At 51.1% G+C, this 13,598-nt stretch overlaps 1 protein-coding gene across 1 annotated transcript in view; it reads left to right on the plus strand.

Annotated features, from left to right (window-relative positions):
* The window catches only part of LOC139250256 (mediator of RNA polymerase II transcription subunit 28-like), a 36,871-nt gene that overhangs the window by 1,003 nt on the left and 22,270 nt on the right, over window positions 1–13,598 (plus strand). The window contains exon 2 of the mRNA XM_070872758.1: window positions 11,272–11,338. Within this exon, the coding sequence (XP_070728859.1) occupies window positions 11,272–11,338 (67 nt within the window). The remainder of the gene's footprint in view (window positions 1–11,271; window positions 11,339–13,598) is intronic.

Below are 13,598 nucleotides of genomic sequence, written 5' to 3' on the forward strand. Positions count from 1 at the left end.
AGGGGGGAGGGAGAGGAGAGGGGGGAGGGGGTTGGGAGGGAGAGGAGAGGGGGGAGGGGGGTGGGAGGGAGAGGAGAGGGGAGAGGGGGGAGGGGGTTGGGAGGGGGGAGGGGAGGGGGGTGGGAGGGAGAGGAGAGGGGGGAGGGGGGGGGGAGGGGGGTGGGAGGGAGAGGAGAGGGGGGAGGGGGTTGGGAGGGGGGAGGGGGGTGGGAGGGAGAGGAGAGGGGGGAGGGGGTTGGGAGGGGGGAGGGGGTTGGGTGGGAGGGGGGAGGGAGGGAGGGAGAGGTGGGTGGTGGTGGAGGAGCAGCAAGTGGGGTGATGGAGGAGGGAGCAAGTGGGGTGGAGGGGTGAGGTGTGTGTGGGGGGGGGGGAAGAGGTGTGTGTGTGGGGGGGGGGGGGAAGAGGTGTGTGTGTGGGGGGGGGGAAGAGGTGTGTGTGTGGGGGGGGGGGAAGAGGTGTGTGTGTGGGGGGGGGGGGGGAAGAGGTGTGTGTGTGGGGGGGGGGGGGGAAGAGGTGTGTGTGTGTGGGGGGGGGAAGAGGTGTGTGTGTGGGGGGGGGGGGGAAGAGGTGTGTGTGTGTGGGGGGGGGGGGAGAAGAGGTGTGTGTGTGTGGGGGGGGGGGAGAAGAGGTGTGTGTGTGGGGGGGGGGGGAGAAGAGGTGTGTGTGTGGGGGGGGGGGGAGAAGAGGTGTGTGTGTGGGGGGGGGGGGAAGAGGTGTGTGTGGGGGGGGGGGGGGAAGAGGTGTGTGTGTGTGGGGGGGGGGGAAGAGGTGTGTGTGTGTGGGGGGGGGGGGAAGAGGTGTGTGTGTGTGGGGGGGGGGGGAAGAGGTGTGTGTGGGGGGGGGGGGAAGAGGTGTGTGTGTGTGGGGGGGGGGGGAAGAGGTGTGTGTGTGTGGGGGGGGGGGGGAAGAGGTGTGTGTGTGTGGGGGGGGGGGGAAGAGGTGTGTGTGTGGGGGGGGGGGGAAGAGGTGTGTGTGTGTGGGGGGGGGGGAAGAGGTGTGTGTGTGGGGGGGGGGGGGGAAGAGGTGTGTGTGTGGGGGGGGGGGGGGAAGAGGTGTGTGTGTGGGGGGGGGAAGAGGTGTGTGTGGGGGGGGGGGGAAAGAGGTGTGTGTGGGGGGGGGGGGAAGAGGTGTGTGTGGGGGGGGGGGGGGGAAGAGGTGTGTGTGTGTGGGGGGGGGGGGGAAGAGGTGTGTGTGTGTGGGGGGGGGGGGGAAGAGGTGTGTGTGTGGGGGGGGGGGGGGGGGAAGAGGTGTGTGTGTGGGGGGGGGGGGGAAGAGGGGTGTGTGTGTGGGGGGGGGGGGGGGGGGGAAGAGGTGTGTGTGTGGGGGGGGGGGGGGGGGAAGAGGTGTGTGTGTGTGTGGGGGGGGGGGGGAAGAGGTGTGTGTGTGTGTGGGGGGGGGGGAAGAGGTGTGTGTGTGTGTGGGGGGGGGGGGGGAAAGAGGTGTGTGTGTGTGTGGGGGGGGGGGAAGAGGTGTGTGTGTGGGGGGGGGGGGAAGAGGTGTGTGTGGGGGGGGGAGAGGTGTGTGTGGGGGGGGGAGAGGTGTGTGTGGGGGGGGGAAGAGGTGTGTGTGTGGGGGGGGGAAGAGGTGTGTGTGGGGGGGGGAAGAGGTGTGTGTGGGGGGGGGAAGAGGTGTGTGGGGGGGGGAAGAGGTGTGTGTGGGAGGGGGGGGGAAGAGGTGTGTGGGGGGGGGAAGAGGTGTGTGTGGGAGGGGGGGGGAAGAGGTGTGTGTGTGGGGGGGGGGGAAGAGGTGTGTGTGGGGGGGGGGGGAAGAGGTGTGTGTGGGGGGGGGGAAGAGGTGTGTGTGGGGGGGGGGGAAGAGGTGTGTGTGGGGGGGGGGGAAGAGGTGTGTGTGTGGGGGGGAAGAAGAGGTGTGTGTGGGGGGGGGGGGGAAGAGGTGTGTGTGGGGGGGGGGGAAGAAGAGGTGTGGGGGGGGGGGAAGAGGTGTGTGGGGGGGGGAAGAGGTGTGTGGGGGGGGGGAAGAAGAGGGGGGGGAAGAGGTGTGTGTGTGGGGGGGGGGGAAGAAGAGGGGGGGGGGGAAGAGGTGTGTGTGGGGGGGGGGAAGAAGAGGGGGGGGGAAGAGGTGTGTGTGGGGGGGGGGAAGAAGAGGTGTGTGTGGGGGGGGGGGGGGAAGAAGAGGTGTGTGTGGGGGCGGGGGGAAGAAGAGGTGTGTGTGGGGGGGGGAAGAAGAGGTGTGTGTGGGGGGGGAAGAAGAGGTGTGTGGGGGGGGGAAGAAGAGGTGTGTGGGGGGGGGGGAAGAGGTGTGTGGGGGGGGAAAGAGGGGTGTGGGGGGGAGAAGAGGGGTGTGGGGGGGAGAAGAGGGATGTGGGGGGGAGAAGAGGGATGTGGGGGGGAGAAGAGGGAGGTGTGTGTGTGGGGGGGAGAAGAGGGGTGTGGGGGGGAGAAGAGGGGTGTGGGGGGGAGAAGAGGGGTGTGGGGGGGAGAAGAGGGGTGTGGGGGGGAGAAGAGGGGTGTGGGGGGGAGAAGAGGGGTGTGGGGGGGAGAAGAGGGGTGTGGGGGGGAGAAGAGGGGTGTGGGGGGGAGAAGAGGGGTGTGGGGGGGGGAAGAGGGGTGTGGGGGAAGAGGGGTGGGGGGGGGAAGAGGGGTGTGGGGGAAGAGGGGTGGGGAGTAGGGGAAGAGGGGTGGGGAGTAAGGGAAGAGGGGTTGTGTGTGGGGGGGGGGAGAAAGAGGTGTGTGGGGGGGGGGGGAAGAGGGGTGTGTGGGGGGGGGAAGAGGGGTGTGTGGGGGGGGGAAGAGGGGTGTGGGGGGGGAAGAGGGGTGGGGAGTAGGGGAAGAGGTGTGGGGGGGGGAAGAGGGGTGTGGGTGGGGGAAAGAGGGGTGGGGGGGGGAAGAGGGGTGTGGGTGGGGGAAGGGAAGAGGGGTGGGGGGGGAAGAGGGGTGTGGGTGGGGGAAAGAGGTGTGGGGGGGGGAAGGGAAGAGGGGTGTGTGGGGGGGGGAAGGGAAGAGGGGTGTGTGGGGGGGGGAAGAGGGGTGTGTGGGGGGGGGAAGAGGGGTGTGTGGGGGGGGGAAGAGGGGTGTGTGGGGGGGGGAAGAGGGGTGTGTGTGGGGGGGAAGAGGGGTGTGTGGGGGGGAAGAGGGGTGTGTGGGGGGGGGGAAGAGGGGTGTGGGAAGAGGGGTGGGTGAGAGGGGTGTGGGGGGGGGTGAGAGGGGGGGGTGAGAGGGGTGTGTGGGGGGGGTGAGAGGGGTGTGTGCGGGGGGGGGTGTGTGCGGGGGGGGTGAGAAGGGTGTGTGGGGGGGGGGGGAGAGGGGTGTGTGGGGGGGGGTGAGAGGGGTGTGTGGAGGGGGGTGAGAGGGGTGTGTGTGGTGTGGGGTGAGAGGTGAGGGTGGGAAGGGATGAGGGGGGGAGAGATGGTGGTAGAGGGGGAGTGTCTGGCAGGGGGACAGGAGTTGTGGGGGGGATAGTCGGGAGTGGAGGGGGAGGCAGGAGTGTTGGGGGGGTGGAGAGGGGACTGGGGAGGGTGGTGGTGGGTGAGAGGAGTTGCTGGGGAAGGTGGTGGTGGGTGAGAGGAGGTGCTGGAGGGGGGAGGGGGGAAGAGAGAGGAGGTGCTGGAGGGGGGGGAAGAGAGGAGAGTCGAGTCGGGGAGGGAGAAAGGAGGTGAAGGATGGTTTGGAGGAAGAGAGGAGGAGGAGGGGGAGTTTGGGGGAGGGGTCAGGGAGCGAGGAGTTGGGGAGGTTGGGGATGAGGGTCTGGTGGAGTGGGGGGAGGGGAGTGAGGGAGATGGGGTCGGGGAGAGAGGGGTTGGGGAGAATGGGGGGAAAGGTCGGGGAGAGGGGGTACGAGGTTGTTGGTGGGGGGGGTGGTTGGGGAAAGAGGAGGTGGGTGTAGGGTTGTGCGGGGGCGGAAGGGTCGAGGAGGGAGGGTTTCAAGGGAGGGAGGTGAAGGATTGAGGTGGTGTCTGGGGGGGAAGGGTTGGGGGTGGTTGTTGGGGGAGGGGAAGGGGGTGGAAAGGGATGCTGGGGTGTTGTCAGGTGTAGGGAGGGAGGTGCTTGTCGGGGGAATGGATCGGGCTCAGGCCTGAGGTCAGGAGAACTGTTACAGGAGGGGTGGTGCCCTTTTTTGCTTATTCGTTCAAGGGATGAGGGCGTCGCTGGCAAGGCTGGCATTTATTGCCCATCGCTAATTGCCCTTGAAACGGTGATGGTGAGCCGCCGCCTTGAACCGCTGCAGTCCGTGTGGTGAAGGTACTCCCATAGTGCTGACTTTGTTGTAGCGGTTTGATACAACTGAGTGGTTTACTCGGCCATTTCAGAGGGCAGTTAGGAGTCACAAATAGGCCTGACCAGGTAAGGATGGCAGATTTCCTTCCCTAAAGGACTTGAGTGAATCAGTTGGGGTTTTCTGACAATCCTGTAGTTTCATGGTCACCATTACTGATAGTAGCATTTTTTAATTAACTGAATTTAAATCCCCCCAGCTGCCATGGTGAGATTTGAACTCACGTCTCCAGATTATTAGTCCAGGCCTCTGGATTAATAGTCCAGCAACAATAACCACTATGGTACTGTACTCGGTTGAGTGGCCAAATATTGTCTATTTGGTTAGAATTAAGGAAGAATTTAGATATTTCGCCGCTGGGTGCAGTGTTTCCTTTAAGCTGTGCTGCGTTCTGCAGCTCCCGCGCAGTTGGCTCACCAGCTTTTAAATAGGGAAAACTGCATATGTACGGTATTTTGAATGGGGGCTGCACACCTAAAAAATATTAAATGAAACATTGGCTAGGAGCATACTACAGCCCACTATAAATGGAAAAATGCAAGAACTTTAGAGGAGTGTTAATGGGGGACTTCAATTACCCTAAGATAGGAACAGTGTAAAGGGCAAAGAGGGGGGGCAATTCCAGAATACCTGAACTTTCTTGATCAATGTGATTCCAGCCCAACCAGAAAGAAAGCAGTGCTGGATCTAGTTCTGGGAAATGAAGTGGGACAAGTGGAGCATGTTTCAGTGAGAGATAATTTGGGCAACAGTGATCATAATATCAGATTTAGAATAGTTATGGAAAAGGACAAGGTACAATCAAGTGTAAAAATCCTTAAATGGAGGAGGGGCTAACTTCAGTGAGTTGAAAAGGGAATGCCATGGCCTAGGTGGATTGGATTAAAAAATTGGTTGGCAAAATAGTAATTGAAAAATGGTAGCCCTTCAAAAGAGGAGATGATTCGGATGCAGAGAAGGCACATTGTGTGAGGGGGAATGGGGAAAAGAAGGGCATCCAAAGCTAGCACTCCTTGGATGACTAAAGATATAGTTAAAATGAGATAGAAAAAGGAGGCTTATGACAATTGTAAGGTTCATAATACAGTAGAGAACGAAGCTGAATATAGGAAGTACAAAGGTGATCTAAAAAAGGGAGTGAGGGGCAAAGAGAGTATGAGAATAGATTAGCGGTTAACAAAAGGGAACCCAAAAATATTTTATAAATACATAAATAATAAAAGGGCAGTCAAAGGAAGGGTGGGGCTGATTAGGGGACAAAAAGATGATCTTGTAGAGGCAGAGGGCAGGGCTGAGGTACCAAATGAGTACTTTGCATCTGTCTTCACTAAAGAAGAGGATGCTGCCAATGTAGCAGTAAAGAAGGAGGCAGTAGCGATATTAGATAAGATAAAATAGATAAAGAGGAGATAAGGTTGGTTGTCTTCAAAGTAGAAAAGTCACCAAATGGGATGCATCTTGGGTTACTGAGGGAAGTAAGGATGGAAATTGTGGAGGCTCTGGCCTCAATCTTCCAGTCCTCCTTGGATATGGGGGGTGGTGCCAGAGGACTGGAGGATTGCAAATGTTACACCCTCCTTTTTTTTAAAAAAAAGGGGAGAGGGATAAACCCTGCAACGACAGGCCAGTCAGCCTAATATGAGACAATAATGTGGGACAAAATTAATTGGCATTTGGAAGTATGGGCTAATAAATGAAAGCCAGCATGGATTTGTTAAAGGAAAATTGCATTTGACTAACTTGATCAAGTTCTTTGATGAAGTAACAGAGAGAGGGTTGATGAGGGTAGTGTGGTTGATGTTGTGTATATATGGACTTTCAAAAGGAGTTTGACAAAGTACCACATAATAGACTAGTTTGCAAAATTAAAACCCATGGGATTAAAGGGACAGTGCAGCATTGATACAAAGGGACAGAAAGCAAAGAGTAGTGGTAACCGCTGTTTTTTCAAACTGGAAGGAAGTATACAGTGGTGTTCCCAAGGGAATGGGTGTTGTGACCACTGCTCTTTTTGATATTAATGGCCTGGGGTTGGGTATACAGGCCATCATTTCAAAGTTTGCAGATGATATGAAACTCAAATGTGGGATAGTCATTCAGGAGGACATAGATTGATAAAATGGGCAGACACATGGCAGATGAAGTTTAATATAGAGAAATGTGAAGTAATAGATTTTGGTAGGAAGAAAGAGGAGAGGCGATATGAACTAAATGGTACAATTTTATAGGGGGCGCAAGAAGAGAGACATGGGGTGTATGTACACAAATCTTTGACTGTAGCAGGACAAGTTGAGAAGGCTGTTAAAAAAGCATATTTGATCCTTGGCTTTATTAATAGAGAAATAGAGTACAAAAGCAAGGATGTTATGCTAAACCTTTATAAAACACTGGTAAGGTCTCAGCTGGAGTATTGTTTTCAATTCTGGGCACTACACTTTAGGAAGGATGTCAAGGCGTTGGAGAGGGTGTAGAAGAGATTTACTAAAATGGTACTAGGAATGAGGGACTTCAGTTATGTGGAGAGACTGGAGAAGATAGGGTTGTTCTCCTTAGAGCAGAAAAGGTTAAGAGGAGATTTGTTCAAAATCCTGAATGGTTTTTGTTTGAGTAAATAAGGAGAAACGGTTTCCAGTGACGGAATGGTCGGCAACCAGAGGCCATTGATTTAAGGTGATTGGCAAAAGACCAAAGGAGCATGAGGAAACATTTTTACACAGCAATGGAATGCACTGCCTGAAAATTCAATAGTAACATTCAAGAAAGAATTGTATTAATACTCGAAGGGGGGAAAAAGCAGGGGAGTGGGATTAATTGGTTAGCTCTACCAAAGAGCTGGCACAGGCACAATGGGCCAAATAGCCGCCTCCTATGCTATGTCATTCTATTTCTCTGAGGGGAGATGCCAGTGTTAGGGAGAGGCACCTGGCATGCTGTATTGGACACCCATAATTTAGGAAAGATATCAAGGCCATGAAATGAAGTGTTATGGAAGAGACATTATAAACTGGGGCTCTTTTCATTCGAATAGAGAAACTTAAGTGGGGAACTCATTTAAATGTTCAAGATTATAGAACTTTGATAAAGTAGAAGAAAAAAAATTGTTTCCAGTGTTTGGTTAGTTGATGACTCGATATCATAAATTTGAGATTGCCAAAGAACAAAGTTAGAGACAACCGAAACTTTTTACAGTGGCAAAGAGAATCAATACTCACTTTCAGAAATGCGATGGGCTAAATGGCCACCTCCTCTGCTGATTCTGGATGATTGGTATTGATTGTATTTAAGTTGGGATGTGTATAACATGCATTGATTGCATTTTGATTAGGTGCATACTCAGTGGGCACTAATTGAATCCTCGCATATGGGATGCATTGTGGCAGTTTGTTGGTATTTAGCAGACATTGACTCTGGTGTATGTAGTGGTTATTGATTTAGTAAAAGGCAGGGGTTCTCAACATTTTTGCTTCCGAGGCCCCACCACCTCCAGCTGTGTTAGAAAAATTCCACGGACTCTCTAATACAGCACGAGTATTTTTTCTCCCGTGTATAAAAATTCTCCCGGCACCGCTTCCACTCATCCCAGCACTGCAGAAAATACTGGTCCCCACACCCATCCCATTCCTGCTTTGTCTCCACATGAGCCCAATCACCACCTTTCCCTAGCAACCCCCCACTCCCTCACTGACTGTTCCTGGCACAACAGCCGGTCCCAGTTCTCTGCTTGATTGTCAGTCAACAGCCCTTTTTTCCCCTATCTCCAATATTTTTATAACTAATAAGCAAAAGTGTACAATAAAAATGAAAAAACACCATTTTTTTACGGTCCATAGGATTTTTCTCCAAATTGCTCATACTAGTGTCCAGATTACTGTTTTATTCCTGGCAACTCCAGGACAATGCTGGAAGGTTGAAATCCTTGCTGGAGGCTAACATTGGGTGTGAGGAATCCGGTCTTCCTGTGATGCCCTCCTTGGTAGAACAAGACTGCTAACAATCGGTGTCGGCTCGCAGGTAAAGAATGAATGAGGTTAGGCACCAAAGGGCAGCCAGCACCCTTGTAACTATACTACAACACTTTGAATACAGCAGGAGAGAAAATTGGGGGGGCGGGAAATTAGACAATGCAGAATACTTAAAGGAAGTTGCAAACTGTTTCAGTTTTGCTGATAAGTGTCAATCCTAATAGTTTCCTAATGTTGACATATTCCGCTCTTCTTCCTCCACAAAGACAGCAAGTCCCAGCAGCTCCTTTCCTCCATGCAGCTGCTGCCTATTTCCTTGCCCCTTCATTTGATTGACAATTGTGACTGCACGAATAACAAATGACAAAAAAATCAAATCTCCAGTGGAACTGAGGTAAGCGCGTACGTACCTGGCTAGAGGATGATGGAGAGCTCGAGCCAGGGATCTGCGCTTAGCAATGATCGGCCGCCGCCTCTCTCCCTCTCAGCGAGCCGGGACCTGGGCTCATCAGCCACCGCCTCTCTCCCTCAGCGGGCGGGGCCTTGGGCTCATCGACCGTCGCCTCTCTCCCTCTCAGCGAACCGGGCCTGGGCTCATCGGCCGCCTCCTCTCTCCCTCTCAGTGGGTGGGGCCTGGTCTCATTGGCCGCCGCCTCTCTCCCTCTCAGCGGGCGGGTCCTGGTCTCATTGGCCACCGCCTCTCTCCCTCTCAGCGGGCGGGGCCTGGTCTCATTGGCCGCCTCCTCTCTCCCTCTCAGCGGGCGGGGCCTGGTCTCATTGGCCGCCTCCTCTCTCCCTCAGCGGGTGGGGCCTGGTCTCAGCGGCAGCTGTCGACATCCTCACACAGCCGTTCGGGAGGGGGAAAGCAGAGGTTCGAGTTGGGACTGGAGCTGCCAGTTTCTCAGCTCGAACCCACTATTACACAACGGTGTATTTTTCCTTTTATCTTTTTTTAAATTGATTTTCTTTTCAAGGGCTCTGTCAAAAATTAAAATGAGGCTACGAACCTTTGGTTGAGAACCCCCAGGGCACATTGTGCATATTCCAGTCTTGGGTTTGTAGAGTGTTGATGCAATCTAAGGTATTGGATATCAGGTGCAGGATCTGGGTATGGACTGCTGTCAGAGGAAGGTACTGGACACTCTGAGTTTGCTATCTTAGTGAAAGGCACTGTGCACGGTTCTAGTCTCCATATTGCAAAAAGGATATAGAAGCACTGGCGAAGAATGGTACAAGAACTGAGAGGATATAACTATTAGGAAAGAGAATACTGAAAGGTGACCCTGATAGAGGTCTTTAGCATTATGAAGGAATTCGATAGGGTAGATGTAGAGATGTAGAAAAGATGTTTCCACTTATGGGGTAGTCCAAAACTAGGGGCCATGAATAGAAGATAAGAACATAAGATAACCACTAATAAATCTAATAAGTAATTCAGGAGAAATTCTGTACTTGGAGAGTGGTAAGAATGTGGAACTTGGTACCACATGCAGTGGTTGAGGCAATTAGCATGGATGCATTTAAGGAGAAGCTAGATAAGTACATGAGGGAGAATGGAATAGAAGGGTATGTTTATAAGGAAAGATGAAGTAAGTTGGGAGGAGGCTCATGTGGAGCATAAACACTGGCATAGACCTGTTGGGTCGAATGTTTATGCTGTATAATTCTGTGATATTACTATGTTCTTTTATTCGGTATCTCTTGGCTCTGAGATTCCTTTGTCTCTGCCCTGTCTTCTGCCAGTCTTCTTTGCTTTCTGCTATCCAGTACATATTGGCTTTAAAACCTTGACCTGGAAGAGTTCTTTGTTGATTCAATCTGCTTCTTTACTGGTCCATATTTTATCTCACTTCTTTCATTATTATTATTTATTATAGACGGTCCCTCGTATCGAGGATAACTTGCGTCCATGCCTAAAGGGGATAAGTTTTCAGGTGTTTCAGTGAAGGACCTAATATTCCAGGTCCCGAACTACATCCTGAAGGGTGGAGGATGCCTGTGTGTGGATTTTTTTTACCGTGTAGTGGCCATTGCACACCAACCACCATACAGGCTTGACCGAGCTAGCTCTTGGTCCAGTGACAAGGATTAACCAAGATGACTGGAGACCAGCTCTGCATAGAGGGAGTGCAACAAAGGTTCACCAGACTGATTCCAGGGATGGGAGGATTGTCCTATGAGGAGGGATTGAGTAGACTAGGCCTATATTCTCTAGAGTTTAGAAGAATGAGAGGTGATCCCATTGAAACATACAAAATTCTTACAGGGCTTGACAGGGTAGATGCAGGGAGGATGTTTCCTCTAGCTGACGAGTCCAGAACCAGTGGTCACAGTCTCAGAATAAGGGGTCAGCCATTTAGGACGGCAGCGGTTCAAGGCGGAGGCTCACACCACCTCCTCAAGGGCAATTAGGGATGGACAGTAAATGATGGCCTTGCCAGTGATGTCCGTATCCCAGGAATGAACAAAAAAAGGTACAAATCATACAACATGTAGATTAATATAGTAGGTGGTCCATGCACCTCTCCAACCTCTTGAGATCAATACCTTTCCTTTCCCTTTTTGTGAATTGACATGGCTAGTCATCAGAATATAAGAACGTAAGGATTAGGAGCAGGAGTAGGCCATTCGGCCCCTTGAGCCTGCTCCACCATTCAATAAGATCATGGCTGATCTTCTACCTCAACACACTCCTGCACTATCCCCATATCCCTTGATTCCCTTAATATCCAAAAATCTATCGATCTCTGTCTTGAATATAATCAAAGACTGAGCCTCCACAACCCTTTGGAGCAGATAATTCCAAAGATTCACCACCCACTGAGTGAAGAAGTTTCTCACTTCTGAGTGTCTGCTGGCTGCTGTTCCAACTTATCTATTAAATGATCTCTCTTCTGATGTGTTCAATAATCTATTTCACAAATATTTTCCCTTCGCCTTTTGTTGCTCGATTTCCGCTGAATCCTTGAATCTTATGCCTGCAGTTGTAATCGGATATGAAAGTGCCCTTACACTAGATTGTTTCTGTTGACTAAATGTTGGAAAATTGGAAGCAATAATTGTGAATTTCTTGTAGGCATGCTTTGCATCACTGGTCAGTCAAGACTATGTGAATGGTACTGATCAAGAAGAAATTCGAACAGGTGAGATTCCCTTGAAGAATGCATGCAATGATATAAAATATGTTTGCACAACATGAATCTTTTAGTTCAGTTAACAAAATCAGACTGTCTATGCACTCATCGGTGTTACATTGCATAGTTTAAGGGAAGTGTTAAATTCTGTGTGAATCAAGGCATATTATTTTAAAAAGTAACTTGTATTCAGACCTGAGATGCAGCAGGTGAATTAATTATGAAAGCTCTTAATATAATGGCCTAAAAATTGCAGTCAGCATAGCACTTGCCTGGTGCGAGGCCCCACCTGTAGACTTGCAGTTCGGCGCTGCAGAGTTGTGCGTAACGTATTACATCACTGAGCACAGCATACAGCCTATGTGTAAGCGAAGATGCACCCACTTCTTTCAACCTGCAGCATTGAAATTACCTTTTTAAAGATTTTTAAATCATTTTAACAATTTTTAATTAAATAGCAAATTGTTCCTTAATAAATTTATAGATGCAAGTATTTTAGAGAACATTCACTACATATTTCATTGCGAGATAGTTACTGAATACATTTAACGAAAACAATTAAAGAAGTTAGAATTGTTGGAAAAATATGTAGACTGCACAATTGCCAAAACTAGTACTTATTTCATATATCAGCATTTTGTTATAATTATGTAACAAAATACCAACATATTGATTTTTGAAATGCAGTATCTATATAGAAACCCTTTGTTATTGAGTCTTGTACACAATCATGTTTCACAGACAATATCAACATCTTTGCCGTAACTTTTTTTTTATTGGCATCTCCGACTCAAATTTTAAAAGTTCCTATATTGCATAGTAGAAACATAGAAAATAGGTACAGGAGTAGGCCATTCGGCCCTTCGAGCTGATCATTCCTTCAGTACCCCTTTCCAGATTTCTCTCCATACCCCTTGATCCCTTTAGCCGTAAGGGCCATATCTAACTCCCTCTTGAATATATCCAATGAACTGGCATCTACAACTCTCTCTGGCAGGGAATTCCACAGATTAACAACTCTCTGAGTGAAGAAGTTTTTCCTCATCTCAGTCCTAAACGGCCTGCCCCTTATCCTAAGACTGTGTCCCCTGGTTCTGGACTTCCCCAACATCGGGAACATTCTTCCCGCATCTAGCCTGTCCAGTCCAGTCAGAATCTTATATGTTTCTATGAGATCCCATCTCATCCTTCTAAACTCCAGTGTATAAAGGCCCAGTTGATCCAGTTTCTCCTCATATGTCAGTCCAGCCATCCCGGGAATCAGTCTGGTGAACCTTCGCTGCACTCCCTCAATAGCAAGAACATCCTTCCTCAGATTAGGAGAGCAAAACTGAACACAATATTCCAGGTGGGGCCTCACCAAGGCCCTGTACAACGCAGCAAGACTTCCCTGCTCCTATACTCAAATCCCTTTGCTATGAAGGCCAACATACCATTTGCCGCCTTCACCGCCTGCTGTACCTGCATGCCAGCTTTCAATGACTGATGAACCATGACACCCAGGTCTTGCTGCACCTCCCCTTTTCCTAATCTGCCGTCATTCAGATAATATTCTGCCTTCGTGTTTTTGCCCCCAAAGTGGATAACCTCACATTTATCCACATTATACTGCATCTGCCATGTATTTGCCCACTCGCCTAACCTGTCCAAGTCACCCTGCAGCCTCTTGGCATCCTCCTCACAGCTCACACTGCCACCCAGTTTAGTGTCATTTAGTAGGACATCACTGTTGCTTCCATTTGCAGTGAAACTCTTTCGACTACAGGGAAATACTTCAGTTGCTGCGTTAGGTTTGCAACACTGATCTTTGATGATATTGGATGGTAGTTATGAGTTCAGTCTTTTGAGAGATGCATCAGTTGCCTGGTATTATAATCATGATGCCATTCCTCTCAGATTTGTTCTATCTCCTCCTGTGATTGAAATTCTCGTCGTGCCTGCTTTCTGTCATAAGTACGCTCCCTATTCATTTTACCTAGCTCTGACTTGAGTCCTTTAAACCCGGTCTCCAAACTAGGTGGTGATGTTACTTACCGCTGAGCAGTCTTTAAGGACCTAAAATGAGCCCTGTGGCCTGATGTTGACTGTCTATTCCCTGTTGCCACCTCTCATGGCTGCCATCCACAAGCCAACACTGTCTGCCATTCGCCTTTCTCTGAGCTCTACTGCGCATGCGTGGCCATTTCAGCGACGTCCAGAACGTCAGTTTTTTTTCCCCACACATGCGCAGAAAGCCCGGCTCCTTTTTCCAGCGCAGACCACAGGCTCC

Source organism: Pristiophorus japonicus, unplaced genomic scaffold (genome assembly GCF_044704955.1).
Source record: "Pristiophorus japonicus isolate sPriJap1 unplaced genomic scaffold, sPriJap1.hap1 HAP1_SCAFFOLD_359, whole genome shotgun sequence".
In the NCBI taxonomy this organism is placed as follows: domain Eukaryota; kingdom Metazoa; phylum Chordata; class Chondrichthyes; family Pristiophoridae; genus Pristiophorus; species Pristiophorus japonicus.